At 36.2% G+C, this 17,143-nt stretch overlaps 1 protein-coding gene across 1 annotated transcript; it reads left to right on the top strand.

The window, feature by feature from the left end:
- The first annotated feature begins 9,540 nt into the window (after positions 1-9,540).
- On the top strand, positions 9,541-15,151 carry LOC135671739 (uncharacterized). Its single transcript, XM_065179895.1, has 8 exons — positions 9,541-10,200; positions 10,328-10,531; positions 10,624-10,737; positions 10,982-11,019; positions 11,110-11,239; positions 11,721-13,838; positions 14,464-14,606; positions 14,728-15,151. Exons 1-8 carry the CDS (start codon positions 10,123-10,125, stop codon positions 14,969-14,971), a joined length of 3,069 nt encoding a protein of 1,022 aa, XP_065035967.1. The 5' UTR covers positions 9,541-10,122; the 3' UTR covers positions 14,972-15,151.
- The last annotated feature ends 1,992 nt before the right edge of the window (positions 15,152-17,143 follow it).

Here is a 17,143-nt window from a genome sequence, read left to right as displayed (position 1 = left end):
AACCTAATTATAAGGAATTCATGAAGAATGCAGTAGAAAGGTTAAAAGAACCAACTTTTTGCTCTGTTCATCTACTCTTTTATGCTAGCACATCAATTGCAAATGCTTTCGATCTAGAAAGTAAGCAAATTGCTATCTATCTATAAGTTAAACAAAGAAAAATCGAAATAATTATCTGCTATAATCCAAATCGTTCCCAAGAGAAGAGAAGAGAAGATTACAGAGGGGGAGAGAGAGAGAGAGAGAGAGAGAGAGAGAGAGGAAGGGAAGAAGAAGAGCTCACTGTCCACGGTGGCAAGAGCCTTGGAATCATCCGGCTTCTCCACCTCCTCAGGCGGTGGAACCGCTGACTTGTCCTTCGCCAGGTCCTTCACTGTCTCCGCCGGAGGAGGATGTGCAGCAGTCCCGGCAACACCTTCAACCTCCATCTTGGTCGACTCCTCTTCCCCCATCGATCTTCTCCCACCAAAGCAAGAAGCAATCGATCGTACTAGAACTCCACCGAGTCTTGTAGTCACCGGCGAGAAGTAGGTCCAGCATATAAAGCCGAGGAAGAACGAGGGAAAGAAGCGTCACGTAGAGAACCAGGAGGTGGTATCATGCGCGGGCCTTTGCGTGTGCGACGCGCGTGAGGGCACGACGACGCAAAGCATGTCGGGGCCACGATTCACGACGCGAGTGGATGATGTGTAGCGCATCGAGAAGCCTACCGCTCCCTTCCCCCTTTGGATGTGCACCACGTCATCCACTCCGGTCGTCCCTTCTCACGAGCTTAACCTAGTATCGATGTATGTTTATGAATTATATATATATATATATATATATATATCATAAACATAAAAATAATTAAAGCAGAGACTGACGAAAATTTAGATTACTTGTATTTTAATTGGTAAAAATCTTAGCTGTTGATAATATAAATATTGAACTTACTAAAATCAAATCCCATGGCTCGTGAATTCATTGTATAGTTTTGGAGCATTCTTTTGTTGTAGTAGATCATAAGAGTGGCATACACTGGCATTATATGTGTACATTTGGCAATCCCCAGAAAACACAAAGCACAGGTTTGGCATGTCATCATCATGACAGCAATTGCTGTGATGGTGGCCAAATCTTCTCCCAAGCTGTTCGAGGAGTCTTTTGGCCAGTCTCCCGTGCATCCCTCTCATAGAGGAACCTTGGGGAAGGATTAAAAGGTGGCCATACTTCTCTCATCCTGTTTTCCCCCCACCCCCACCTGTTACTCCTGGGTTGATTTCTTGGCTTGGAAGGTGGGCATGTTACAGACATCAAATGGACGAGCTTGTCTCCACCACACACCATCCCATCACTCCTGTAGGTTATCCAGGGTGATCTGACAGTGGCAGATGGTGGCAACATCTATCCTTTTGACGAGCAAAAAGGTCGAGGGGGGATGGTGAATTAAATTGTCCATGAATCAATGGATAGGAAATGATGTGTGTATGTGTGAACTTTCTTTTGAGAAGATGCTCTCTAGAACAGATAAAATCCTAGTGTTTTTATCTAAAAATAAAGATAGGAATTTTATTGCTTCCATGGGATTAACCTTCAAGTTGACCAAAAATTTTAAGTTATATTTTCATTGCTTTTGAAAAATAATCAAAAACATTATATATATATATATATATATATATATATATATATATATATATATATATATATATATATATATATATATATATATATATGTATATATATAGTTATTAATCCTCAACCTATTAGGACTAAGATTTCTAACAAAAATAAATATAGTAATTCCTAATTTGCTATATGAAAGGACTCCTAACATAATTAGGATAAACTCAAAAACTCTTATAGGAAAAACTAAATAAAAAAATAAAGATTAATATTAAATCCTTAAAATTAATGACTCTTAAAATTAAGGAATCATAACATTTTTATTTTTTCAAAACAATTTTATCCTTAAGATTGAGCAAAAACAAATTTTGATAACTTCTTCAATATTTTATAAGACTCACATCTTCGATTGGTAATTTAGCTTATTGAATAAGCACATATGGTGCATCACAATATGTCGATCAATTAAGTAAGGTCTCTACTTAGTGACTACATAAATAATAGATAACATCTCTTTCTCATAAACAGATAAACTTAAAGGAGATGAAAAAAATATCTTAGTAATATAAGCGATTGTACGATGTTTTTCCATTAATATAGCTTCAATACCCACTCCAAAAGTATCAGATTTAATCACAAATAACTTATTAAGATTTAGTATAGTGAGAACTAGTGTAGTAATTATTACATACTTAAGAGAAATAGATGTTTGAATACCTTCTTCTGTCCACTTAAATACATCTTTCTTTAAAAGTGATATCAAAGAAGCATTGATTTTGTCATAGTTATTTAATAGTAGTAAGAAGAAATCCACGATCAACTCTTATAATAAGCTTTACTTCGGAATACTTATTATCATAAGTTAAAATTTGCTCATCAACAACCTTCATATTGAACTTATCATAACGTTCAATGCGATAGGCCAATCGTAAAGTAACCTTGCACTCCATAAAATTGTTGATGCCACTATTATCAATCAAGATAGTAATAAACTAATATTTTAAAAACCCTTTAACTTTCATAGTTTGAAAATTAAAGTAGCCAGCAAATGCATGAATAGTATGTGTAATAGGTTCAACAATCTCATCATTATCAATACCTTCATGATTAGAGTTTACTGCCTTAATCTCTGGTTCCTTCTCAATTGGTTTAATTATCAAAAGTTTTCCTTGCTTGCATGCTCTTTACTCTACTTTTCATCACAATGCTAGCACAAATCTTTTATTGATTGTTCTTTAAGTTTCTCTTCAATCGATCTTCTAGTATTAGGATTCTGATTAGAAATTATTGGAGTAGTTGACTTACTAGTCATTTGTTTATTAACACTCATAGTTCGACGATTTTTCATATTTATTTTTTCTTCGTGCAAAAGAAATTGTAGCTATTGTAGTGCGAGGTTGATGAGCCTTAATTATATAATGAATGTCTGAATTAATATCTTCAATAAATATTCTCACTAATTATCTTTTAGACCAATCCTGATTTGATAGTCATTCAAATCGATTTTGATACTCTAATACAGTAGAAATTTGGTGAATCTTGACAAACTGCCCATCAATATTCTTATATGGTCTAAAACAAATATGCACCTTATATTAAAATAAACCTTATATCTATTTCTCAATTTTATAAATAAAATAATCTCTATTAAGTTCTTTCCTAAGTGACCTAATAAAAATAATATTTCTATTGGGCCACTAATCTACTATACGAACTTGGTATCACCTTCCAATCCACTCCTATAATATATTTTGATAATGTCAGTGTCACCTATATATGCGCCAACTCATTATTCACACATAAAATACATTACCATCGACTTTCACTTTATTAAAGATTAAGTTGTAGATATCAACTACATGTTTTACACGTTCATACTTCTTATCAACTAATATGCTCTCTCATAAAGGTTCTTGCTCATGAGACATCTCAGTTGCATTGATCCAAGATTGAAATCTTTGATGAAAGCTTAATCTTGTCGGGACATGATAGAAGATCATGATAGAGGTAAATATAGAATAATAACTTTGCATTTATTATATACTCTAATCCTTAATCAATCTATGATTTGAGGATCAATCACAAATTTGAATGCATGATTTGATTCTTTGATTCGAGTGAATGATTGAAAGAAATGTATCCCTAAAAATATGCATAAGTACACATTATTACTCTAATAAGTGAAATCAATCTTTTTTAAATATTTTTTAAAATATTTTTTTAATTTTTTTTATATATTTATTAGTTATCATAGGTATTCAATTTTTATATACTTACACTTAATTATATTATCATATCTAAGCTATTTGGCAACCTTGGAAATCACGACCTAATGCATAAATCTAATAAGTTGACCGAGGTAAATGATCTTGTCTTTGCAAGCAAATAGATTGTACCCATGACTTGAATTCTAATTATCAAGATATGAAAGCAAGAACCTCACCATGTCATGTTTGCACAATTAGGAACTTCGCATAGAACATTAGATTCCATAACTCTATTGCATATATCTTTAGCAAACGCAAGCACCCATCGTCGGCAGAATTCTTTGAATTGAGTTCGATTAGAAGAACCTTTTATGGGCCTTACCGGGAACAACGATGAGGAACCATTCCATCTCTTGGGCCCAATTCCAAAGAAGGTAGTGGGCTTATGTTCAAACAAGACTCAGTTAGGCCCATAAGCCCACATATCATTCTTTTAATCCAAGTGTACTACTCACTTAATCCGGATTTGGACATCCTTAAATCGAGTAGTAGGCACTGAACTTGGATTTGAATAGGTCTCATCGATTAACATCATAACCATTGTGAAATGTCAATGATAGTGGATCTTCTTTTGTTTTTGTTTTTTGGGATATTCATGTTTATGTGACTAAACGAAAATTGGGTACCATTTATTAGATTTGAATTTAGATAGTTGATCTTCATAAAATTTATAGGGTAACTTCTCTAGAAAAATATCAAGTTTCTCGTATTTCTAAAGAGCATCCCATTTTTATTATTCTTATAAAGTATCTTTTATTTTTTAAAAAATAATATTATTTTAACAAGAGAGGGCCTCATGATGGCTAAGACGATGAAGACGATAGAAGGGGATATACTTTGACAGTAAGGTCCCCTCCGCCTATGACAATGCGACCATGGTTGCCTCTCATAACTGTGCGATGTTCGACATAACAGAGGTAAGAGGTAATGTAATATTATTTTTTTGAAAAGTAAGACGTGTTCTATTAGAATAAAGCAAAAATGATACCCAAAAAAGTGAAAACTTGATATTCTTTTTTTGAGAATTTATTAGAGCTTATAAGTGCTTCTTTACCTTATCGCCATTCATAATCCCAAGTGGACGTAATTTATCTTTATTTACATAAAGGCAATTGCCAAAGCATGCAGCTTTCTACGATCCAAATTACTTGTATCATACACTCGGCATCAATTGTGCACCTGACTATGATCATCAAACTTAAAGAACTTTGTCAGCTTTCTCATTTATGTTATCCGTTTTAGTTCATCTCGTTGAATCTGGCAAATTTTGTCATCCAATTGTCTTATTATCATATTGTGTCATTTCCATCGATAATATTTCACAGCTTAATAATATTTCTCTTTCTAAAAGGCATGCAGTTAACTGACTGCAGGCGAAGAAGGAAGCGAACATACGACGAGAATCCACACAGCTACAGCAACCGCATTCATCGACGAGGGCAGAGGCTCTCGTGGCGTGAACGGCCGGCGACGGAGCGCACGCAGCGCCTGCGATGAGCCGATGAGGCTTTAAAGGCAAGTAAAGAAGACGACCACCCCACCCACTCCCCCACCTGCACCTGTCGCGTGCAGGTCCCCCTTCCCGCCCTCGTTCCCTCCACATGCTCGCATGCTGCTACCAGCTAAACCTGGTTGTTCCAATCCTTCCAGCCATCATCTGCTCCCTCTCTCTCTCTAAGCTCCATCCAAAGTTCATTTACAACCACCATTCGTAGCTTCCTCACATCTTCTGGTATCAAAGCTTGCTTGAGTTCGAAGAATACTGATCTACCAAAAGAGTGAGGAGTGCTTTGACATGGTTTTGCTGTTACTGAACTCAAAGGATTCAGAGTTTCCCACCATCAACAGCCCTTTCCAGCTTCTCCATCTTCCTTTATCTCTCTTCAACCTTAAGCTCTATCATATAGAGGAACCTCCACTGATTTCACTTTATGGGGAAATCAGTGGGTGTAAAAAAGGGGATGGGGACACAGTTTCAGGAAAGTTATGAGGGTGTAAATTGCATGCAACCATGCAAAAGTACTCTCTCATCATTGTAATAACTTCACCAAGATTTGTTTCGCCAGCTAAAAGATTCCAGCGGCCAACTGCTCTGACAGTTCAGCCCTAACAGTCATCTCTCTCTCTCTCTCTCTCTCTCTCTATATCTTACAAGCCAAGTTGATCAAGAACTGCAAAGAGTAATGAGTTTTGTGTACCATCTGCTTATTTTACTCCATTATAATACTAAATTATTCTGGAAAAGAGAATGAAACAGTTTCATAAAGAAAAGAATAAGAGGATGTTGTAGATCCATAATTCTTCATTATTAGCTTGATTAAAGAAGTCAAACTGCTTCGATCATCCATCAACAGAAGAACCAGTCTCATTGTCATGTCTTGTTTCATCCTGCCACTGCCAACCACAAAAATACATCTCTACTTACTTTGCACCTATGATGCCTTCACATATGCATCAAAAAATTAAAATAAATGAGTGAGAATTAAAAGTGTTCAAATGGGTGAAACTTCCCAGAGATTGCTATATGGCTTCTCTGCTAGCTTTGACTTAAGGGGACATAATTAGGAACTTGAGACAAAATATTGGTTAATTTATATTTACTTTTTGAAGGCTCTGTTTTATGCTTAATATATTAACATATGGCAAAAGCACAAAGATGAGTAAGGACCCCAACTAAATTTAAAAGTAATTATAAAGAGAAAACGTAAATAGATTGGAGTTGGACATCCAAAGTTATGCGATTGTTGGATGGTAGATATGTAGTACAGAAGATAAAGTGGCGAGACAAAGGCAAAAGTAAAAGGAAGAGCTTAAGCTTAAAGGAAACATGCAACATGGGAAAACATGGCCCCATGGAATCACCATAAAGACAACTATATCTTATGGGGATATTAATTTTTGACATGTGAACAAATTACATGCCAAATTTTGTTTAGTGAAAGCTGGGCATATAAAAATGGGAAATTTGTGAGAGATTAGGATGAGTGATACAAAAAATAATAGGTGTGTAGAACCTTACGATATTTGTACTGAAGCATGAAGAAGTTTAAGAGATTTAGGATAATCCAATTAATTGTACATTTAACGAAATTTTGAGAACAAAAAAAATTGTTATATGATTAGAGGAAAAGTTTTTTTTAGCAACATATATATAAATAATGGATATACTAAAAAAAAAATAGTTCTCAAAGCGAATAAAAGAAATGACAAATACAAGACAATTATATGTAGTAATAGGATGACATCTATCAACTATGAAGATCTTTACCAACTAAATAAATTAATTGACATGATGACAATTATTAAGATACTTGACAATATATAAAGAAGAAAGTCTAACTAACTTGCTAGACATATTCTAGAAGTATTTCATGGTTTTTTTTTTTTGTTAGTGGTGTTGCCAATGAGATCTAATCAAAACTAATTCTAAGTATATGAAATCAAAATTTTGGAATAAGAAAACTACAGCCAAGTATATGAAATGCAAATTTAGGAATATAAAAAAGAAGAATGCAATAATTTAGATAAATAAGAAGTTTGTAAGAGCAAAACTTTGGATATTATGAATACATTATTCGGCATAAAAATGGAATAACGAAAGAATATAAAGATATTATAAAACATGGAATTCAAAAGTTTCTGATAGATTTGTCAGGTTAATAAAAAAACTAAAACGTGTAGTTGACAGAGAAAAAAGAAAGGACAGAATAGAAAACATTCAATGAGATGGCTTAATTTGGTTTTTAATGTAAGAAGTGGTCCATCAATATATAAAATGATTACATAAAAAAGAATGAAATAATTTGTCTTGTTATTTTGATGAGTGATTACATAAAAAGTGTCCATACAACACCAGCAGCTGAGCTGAGCTGAGCGATGTGATGACTAGTCATTGGATACTACTATGAAGCCTTAAAGTTTTGGACATAATTGTTCCTCTTTGAAGCGACATCATAGCATAGTGTCTATTTAAATGGAAATAACATCATAGTCATGAGATCAGAAAGTTCTACGATTTATTTACATAAAAATAGCATTTTTCTTAAGATCAAAGACAAGAGTCACAGATTGCACAAATATTCATCTCGATTAGTACAAGTCGTTAAGTGAAAATAGAATAGAAAATGAGCAAGCAATAGGGGTTGCGTACGAAGAGCCTAAAAGATAAAACAGCAAATATGGCATAGAAGAAAAGTATACAGAGATAAAAGGCCCATCAGAGATGCGCACATGTGTAACTTTAGAGGACCGATAACAGCAAAGAGTGTAAAGCCCAAAAGCCAATTGTTGGATGGATCAAAGCCAACACATGTGGGGTTCATAAATGCTGAAGGACCATGGCCGTATTACAAGTAGAAAAAGCTAAGTGGAGCCAATGACTGATTCCCAAACCCCGAGGTTGGCACAGTGCAGGAGGACATGGGAGGAAGTGCTGATCCCCTCGGTCTCATTGTAATGGCCGTGATCAGAATGAATTACGTGGGCACTGGACGCATCAGAAAAGATGGGAGTCTATAGCTACAGACATATTTGTTTGAAGAGTATAAAGGAATCATAACATTTCGGTGGGTGGTCGCCTTCACAGGGGGAATGTAGCGACGTATTAGCTGATAAACATCATCTACCTCTTAATGGATAGCTCAACAAGATCTACTCTTTTGATGTGGCACAGCTCATCTGTAAACAAGCTCACCATCAAATTATGATGGCAATAGATAAATTAGGGAGAGAGCGAGGGGTGGGATTCTCCAGATTGTGAACACCCCTTTGTCACATTTAAATAAGTTACTAATATGTATTATACATCATACATCTCAAAAAAAGAAAACATATTATGTCAATCATGAAAATATGATGTACCAATCCTATAACGATACTCGTCTACGTCAATACCCTTCATGCAACATTCTCCTATCTCAACTCGGAAATGGAGCAACTCATCATGTCATACGATTTAACTCATAGTGTAAAAGGATAACAAACTAACTAGTCTTGCAACAAGCATTACTCTCGGAATTATTTTTCTGCCTGACAGGATAACTATCAAGAGCTACATCCTCGTTTTTCACACTAGAGACTACTCTCACTATCATCAATCAAACACCATTTCTTGTCATATTGTATGCATCATTCTCATTGTTAAGCATTATTCCCTTATATAGCGCTACTACTCCATTGAACCATCTTGTTATTGTGCGTACAAATAATACTCTCAATTATTATAAATGACACAAGAATAACGCCATATGATAATAATATGGCACACTAATTTATTGACTTCAACCATAATTTTAGCTTTTCCTGCTCTCACTATTTGGACTCAGAGACTCTATAAACCATAACCTTTAAAAATATCCTCATTGACTTAGAACGTTCAAATAGAATCATTCAAGAATTTCGAACATCTTTTTTTGTTTTACATGAACCAATATGAATGGATGATACACATCTATGATCAAGTAAAAGAACTGATGTGAATGGTTGATAACGATGATAAAAAAAAAAAAACTTATTAAGTAGTTCCCCCTTAGATATGAATATTAAGAAGCTCACTGTAGCATCCAAAGACGCTACCAAACCATCAAAATAAAGAAAGCGTCAAAGAAGATGTGTTGTATGAAAAGATACACAGAATGGAAGGATATGATCATCACCTGTCACCAGCTTTGCAGGGAGGAGACGGAAGAACAGGATCCCATGTAATCTAATCCTTCCGGTTGCCAAAACAGGACCAACCCCACAGTGGAGAAAAGCCATCACGTGGGCACAATTGTCAAGCCATAACAACAACAGGGATTGCCACCACCACACACCAAATCCCATGTCTGCCTCCTTGCTGTGAGTCTCAAGCAATCCACCAGCAGACCCTTATAACATACCACCCCACACCCTCACATCATTCTCTATTGCGTGTATTTTATTGCACATAAGCTTCCCATTTTTCAACCTTGCTTTGTGTTTAAACCCCTCTGCTCCAACGCTTGACTTGCTGAAATATAGAAAGACCAAAACACTCAGTGCCTGGATCTGCCTGCTTGTTTTTTTTCCCAGCTCTCCCCCTAGCCATCATAATATTCCTCTTTCCACAGGTTGTTTGTGAGTTCAGTGTCTGAACTCCACCGCACTTGCATTACTTCCTCTTCCTCCCTGTCAGGAGGCTCCTCCATGTGGGGGGGGCTTCTGCGCAGGTAGAAGCACTGATTCCTGAAGGCCAAGCGGAGGAGATCATGAGGAATTGAGAGGGAGATCGAAGATGTTCAAGGCAGCACGATGGAGGAGCGAGAAGAACAAGATCAAGGCTGTGTTCAAGTTGCAGTTCCAAGCGACACAGGTCAGTTCGGTCAACGCATCAGATCTTACCAGCGCCGAACGAGCTAGTTTTGAACCCCCTTCGTGATTCGTGTAAGCCAAGTAATCTACTGGAAAATTTGTGGGCTTGATCTCGTTGATTCCTTCAGGTACCGCTGTCGGCATCGGAGGCGGCGACGGTAAGCTTGGTCCCTCTCGACGTCGGAAAACCGACTGTGAGATCAGAGAGGGTTGCGGTGGTTGGTGGAACCTGCAAATGGTCGAACCCAGTTTATGAAACAGTGAAGCTAACGCGTGATCCCAAGAGCGGAAAGATCAACGACAAGTTATACCAATTCCTTGTTTCCACCACCGTATGAGAGATGAATGCGTCTTCTTTGCTTTGACATGTTCTTCGTCGAGTGCTCTGCTTCCAAATTATGTCTCATCACTGGAGGTTTTGCAGGGATCCACCAGAGCTGGACTCCTGGGAGAAGCCATTGTTAACCTGGCAGATTATGTTGAAGTGTTCAGAGCTTCATCTGTTTCGTTCCATCTCAAGACAGAAGCCATCTTGCATGTGAGCATTTCCTCCTGAATGGACAAGCATTAATTAATAGAATTCATGAGTGCTCTGCTAGATCTGGGTTGCTACAAAAACAGATCTGGTCAGCAAAAATCTATCTCCAGCAATTGTCTCCTCCAAAAAGAAATCACAATCCCAAACAAGTAGAGATGAGCTTGAAAAGAATTGAGACACTTATAATAATACCTTGTTACCAAGTTTCATTCCCTAATTAATGGGCTCTTAACTGAAATGACAGGTTACCATACAGAGAATGCTGGATGACGTTGCAGGAAGGTAATAGTACTCAGCATGGATTATTGTATGGAAAAAGGTTTCAGTACAAGCTTCTAGTGAGATGTTCAATAATTGATTTATGCTTTTCAGGGAAGTTGAAGAAAATGGAGATGCAATCATGAGGCAACAAGGAAGAACATTACAGAGCCAGTTAACCAAAAGTGACAATGAGGAAGGAGTCAAAGCTCTAAATGGCAGGAATGATGTTAACTTGGTGAAAGTAAGTGCAAGTCTCTTGCAAAAGAGTACAGTTTTAAGAAACTTCACTATGTTAGTATTTCAACTATGATGCACAGAAAATCACCAACTAAAAGTGCTTCACAAAAACACATGATAACGCAGATATGATGTACATGAAACAAAGAGAGTATTTAACTTATGACACTTTTATTTACCATATGCATTTTGTCGAATCTTGGTGCCTGTCGATTCATCAGTCAGTACTGGAATTGTGTTTGGGGAAACAAGTCATTGTCCACTAGATGCTATACATTTCTTCTCTAGAAAACCGAAAACTTTAAACAAGTGCAACAGTCTAATGTGAATATGATTGTCAGATGTCTTTGAATTCAAAATAGCAATCTTTCAGGAATCGAACCTAGGGGATGTATGACTAGGAAATCTGGAAAATATATAATGTCATCATCATGCTTTCAAATCCCCAAGATACATATGAAATTCTTGTATCTTATTTTTAACAGGATGTGTCATATATTAGCAGAGAGGCAAGGGTAAAATTTCCATCGAGCAGAAACCTTCCCACTTACGATGACTGTAATGGCAAACTCGAAAAATCTCACAGTTTTGATGCTATATCAGCGGCTAGTTCTGATAGTAGCTCAGAAATATATACACCAAAAGAGAACAGCATCAAGAATGGCAACAACCAAAAAGACTCCACCAGCTTACTATCGCCTCTTGCGGACATTGGTATGCAACCAAAGTTGATGACCAGCTCAGGTGATTGGTCTGAAACTTTAGCTCCTGATAGAAGCACGGATGGATCAACAAACAGCTCAGGCGAGTCTGGGTTAACAGAAAGACTGCAATGTTCAGATGAGACTCTTGAGAAACTAAAAAACGAAGTTGTCATTTTAACGAGGAAGGTGGAGGTATCAGAACTGGAGTTGCAGACTTTGCGAAAGCAAATCACCAAGGAAAATAAGCGAGGACAAGATCTTTTAAAGGAAATAAGCAGCCTGAAGGAGGAAAGAAGTGCTTTACGAAGAGAATGTGAAGAACTTAAGCTTTCACAAAAGAGAACAGATTTTGATGAAACACTTTCAACTGAATCACAGCTTGTTAGAGAAGATCCTTTGTCCAAGCTAGAAGAAATCAAACAAGAGTTATACCATGAGAAAAATCTGAATTCAAGTCTTCGCTTGCAGTTACAAAAAACACAGGAAGCTAACTCTGAACTGTTACTTGCCGTCAGAGATCTTGACGACCTGTTGGAGCAGAAAAACAGGGAGACACTCTGCCATAAATGCAGAAAAATTGATGTCGAAGCAGAAAATGATGAGGATATTCAAGGTTCGAAATTTAGAAATCAACTCCCACAATTGCATCAATCTGAATGTAAACAAGTGTTGCTGGAAACAACTTCAGAAAATGATAAGGAGCAACATGCATTGTTAGTCAATGGGCATAATAACATGAGGACTGAATATTCACTGGAGGAGAAGATCGCTGACCTTAACAGTGAAATAGAATTGTACAACAAGGACCGTGAAGAACTTGAAATGCAAATGGAACAGCTTGCTTTGGACTATGAAATTCTGAAGCAAGAAAACCATGATGTCTCTCATAAGCTGGAGCAAACGCAACTGCGAGAGCAACTCAGGATGCAGTACGAGTGTTCAGCACATTTATCGGTTATCAGTGACCTTGAAACCCATGTTCAATGCTTAGAGAAAGAACTTCAAACACAGGCTGAATCATTTGAATCAGATGCAGACACACTAATGCAAGCTAAAGTTGAACAAGAGAAAAAGGCCATACAAGCAGAGCAAGCACTGAGGAAAACACAGTGGAACAATGCTAACACCGCTGAACGACTTCATGAGGAACTTAATAAGCTTTCTTCACAAGTTTCATCTGTATTTTATGACAACGAGAAAATAGTGAAGCAAGCTTTAAAAGAAGCTAGTGAATTGCGTTCACAAAGAAGCCATCTGGAGAAAATGTTGGAGGAAACCAAGGAAAACCTAGTATCACTGCGAGGGCAATACCGTATGAATCTTCAACAGCTATTAAACCTTGTAAATTTTAAATCTAAAGAAGCAGATAGGCTGCACTTGGAACTCAAAAACAAGAAAGAGGAGCTTGAAGATTATAAGAAGTCTGGGGAAGCAAGGCTCAAAGAATCCTGGGAGAAAATGCAATTACTGAAAAATGAGATTGAAAATCTCAATATGGAGAATTATCTCATGTCAGGACAGAAAGAGAAATTGGCAGCAGAGATGGAAAATTTGGAGTCAACAAATACAGGAAATCAGTTAACGCTACAAGTTAAAAACTCAGAAAATGAAATTCTCAAGAACGAGATAGCACTATTGAAGCAGAAAGTAGAAAATACATTGGAGGAATTAAGCGACCTGAGGAACATGAAAGATGAAAAAGAGACCATGATCACAATGCTAAACTCCAAGGTAGAAACCCTTGGAGTGCAGTACAATGACCTGAAGCAATCACTGTCTGAAGGTGAATTAGAAAAAGAGAAACTGAGGAGACTGGTTTCCAACTTGACGGGTGGTCTCTTAAAGGAGGAGGATATGATAATCAGTTCAGAGGAAGAACTTGGGAACAGCTACACCAATGTAAGTATCACCAAACATGAAAAGATGACATGGTCTAGCACCTCATGCTCCTCCATAAAGTTAGAAATAAACCCACCACAACAAATGAACATTCATGTTTATGCCTGCACATGCACAGATACATAAAAAAGTTAAAACACAACCATTGAAATGGAAACATGCTGAGTAGTGCTTTAAAAAATATTGCTATATTGGTGTGTTATTTGTAATTAATAAAATGAAAAAAATATGACAGGAAGAAACAGTAATGATACATTCATCATTACAGAACCAGAAGAACCAGAGAAATGAGGTCAAAGTTATGGAAATATCAGTTAGTTGATTCAAACAAAAATCTCTTTGTGAATGAGGAGATCTTAAGGCATTTTGGCATTCATAAATTTTGCATATAGTTAACACGAATGTTGAGAATTCTTCTTTTTACTTTTGTGAAACTGCTTCAGCATAACTTGATGTAATGAAAATGTTTTTTTTAACAAGTAAATTAAGACAGAGCTACATATTGTCTGAATGAAATTTGAGCATGTTTGTAGCATTGACCAATAGTGTGGGCACCATAATAGAGGCATAAAAATGTTATTTGTTTTTTCTTAAAGATAATTACTTAAGTAATCATCTAATGCAGGAAGGCAAACCTTGCCAAAAAAGCAACAAGTTTGCTGGCACAAATGATTTCGAAGGTGATGTTGTTTGTCTACAACAGCAAAGGGTGGGAAACAAAGCACAAAAAAATGATATAAACAACAAAGATCAAGAATTAGCCACAAGGTAACTGTTCATGAATTACCAGCATTTGTTATAGTGTTTCTCCTTCTGCATAGAACTTCTCGTGACTATCACATTTATTTTATGGCAAATGATCTTCTGATGACTTTAATCCCTTTTGCAGGCACTCTGGAACTAACTCAGAAGAAAATCAACACATTGTTTCCTATATATGTGATCAGTATACATTTGCTAAAATGTTGAGTGAGATGGCTCTTCTGAAAAGACAGAATGAATCAATGGAAGCTGAGCTGAAAGAAATGCAAGAAAGATATTCTGAGATAAGCCTGAAATTTGCAGAAGTAGAAGGTGAAAGACAGCAACTTGTGATGACAATCCGGACTCTTAAAAATGCTTTGAAGAATTAGTGTTTCTTTAATGTTAAACAAAAAATGAGTCGTCTGTATAGGCAAGCAACTGGATGCACCAGAGATCCAGGGCTTGCAAGCCCCGAAGCGATGCCAGATGTCAAATAGTGTGTACATTGATAAGATATTCTTTTCCGGTGAGTGCAACTTATTTCCTTCGTTGAAAAAAATTTCCAGTCACACTGGTTTGGGTGCACAAAGAGTCTCAAAGTTATATAATTTTTTTTCATGAAATTCTAAATTGCTGATTTCTAGTCAACAAGAAGTGTTATTCTTGATTTGAACATTCTTATGTTGATTATGAAGATCTTGAGGTATCTAGAATGTACATATCTTTCTAAACTTAAGCCAACAAGTAGCTATGCTACAAGGAAACGCTGACCGAATTTGATCTTGCCTACCACAGAACAACAAAATTTTGCAACACTAAGGAAATGAACTCCTCGAAAATGCAGATTCTTAATATTTCCTGATTGTTCCAGTGTTTTGACAGATTTATCATTGGTCAAAGTTCCTAACTACTAGATTGCATGAATCAATGCACACAAATCATTGTGAGACTTTCCTATCAAATGTTAAGAGTTCCTTATTTCTCACGTCTGATAGCAACACAACCAAATTCTTCAAAATGCTAATGAAACCCCCTACTGCAAATCAATAACAACAAATGGTCCATGTAGTTACTAGTTAACTCTTGGACACAGTTGATGTTCAACTGGAATATGATAAGCAATCTGTGCTAAATGTTTTCTGCAAAAAATAAAAATAAAAAGGTGAGATACAAATGTTCCAAAGTCTCTTCGGCTTTCAATACAAACTGCAACTGCTGAACAGTTCCCCTCAGCTGTAAATTATCATTAGTTAGAATTGCATTTAAGTCCACAGAGAGATATAGCAGGATAGCAAAAACACCTTTATCCCACAGTCAGTAGTGTCACAAAAAAAAAAAAAGATCAGATTCAAAACTACACTGCTGTCAAGCCAAAAGAATCGACAGTATAAAAAAGATACCATTTAGCAAAATCATTAGAATCTTCAAAGACTAGCTAAATATTCATATCTACGTCTTTTTCTTGAGTCCACCAGAGCTATTACAGTTTGTTAATACCAGTTTGCCTTTCTGCCATTTTCATTTCCTGTAGAATTAGCAAGAATGTGAAAGAAAGTTCTTCATATCATTATAAAATAAAAGAAAAATGTTCAATGAGCTAAAATATTAACAATAAATATGTTTTTTTCTGCTCTCAACAATAGGGTATATTTTCCAATGATGCCTTAACAAACAATTTATGCTTCCACTTGACCATGTTGTCATTGCTGTAATATTGGTAACTATCACAATTAGAGGGCCTTGAATTTGAAGTTGAAGGTTGCAATAGATACTTGATTATCAACTTAACATATGAACATGAATGGTGTTAATGGTGGGAAATCCTCCCCAGTAAATAATAACAATAATTTAGGATCTTAAAGTCATTCCAGATGGAGGAGGATTTAATTCTTAACAATAGAAGCTTTGAGTTGAACTAGAATATTATTAGAGAATGTAGTCCCCACTGCACTTGAAGCTTCTAGATACCATATTTATTTTTCTTAGTCAGCGTTAGATGTATTTTCATGATCCAAAATTCTTGCAAGTAAAACCTGTGTTCATTTGATGAGCTTTCTGACAGATACTTGTCCACCAGAATATAACATAACTTCTTTAACCTTGATAAATGACTTGCAATGGATTCTCACCATAAAATGGTAAAGTATTTCCTTTACTTGATAAACTGAAAACTTATTTCTGATCCTTCAGAGATAACCTATTTCATTTCATGGTTGCTCCCTATATAATTGGAATGTACATCAACTCTCAGAATTATCAGATTTTAACTTGTATGTTAAATTCATGAACAAAATCTTGGTCCAGTGCCATTATCAGTCAGCGGCCGAAGAGAATGATGTTGGTATTGGGTTAATTAGTAACAGAGCTGCAATTGCAGCTTAATTGTAGCCAGCGTTTAACTTCAATCAGCTTAACACAGATCCGTTGCTGAGCAAAGCTTAATGTCCAACCGTACCATATCGAAACGCTATCAGTTATAATATCAACATCAGACCACTCAAAAAAATCAAGCCAAAAATGTTGAACGAAGAACATGGAACAGCAAAAAAACGAAGGTCAAC

The sequence above is a fragment of the Musa acuminata genome, unplaced genomic scaffold, assembly GCF_036884655.1.
Source record: "Musa acuminata AAA Group cultivar baxijiao unplaced genomic scaffold, Cavendish_Baxijiao_AAA HiC_scaffold_1153, whole genome shotgun sequence".
NCBI classification, from domain to species: Eukaryota; Viridiplantae; Streptophyta; class Magnoliopsida; order Zingiberales; family Musaceae; genus Musa; species Musa acuminata.
This window is presented reverse-complemented; position numbering and strand designations above follow the sequence as displayed.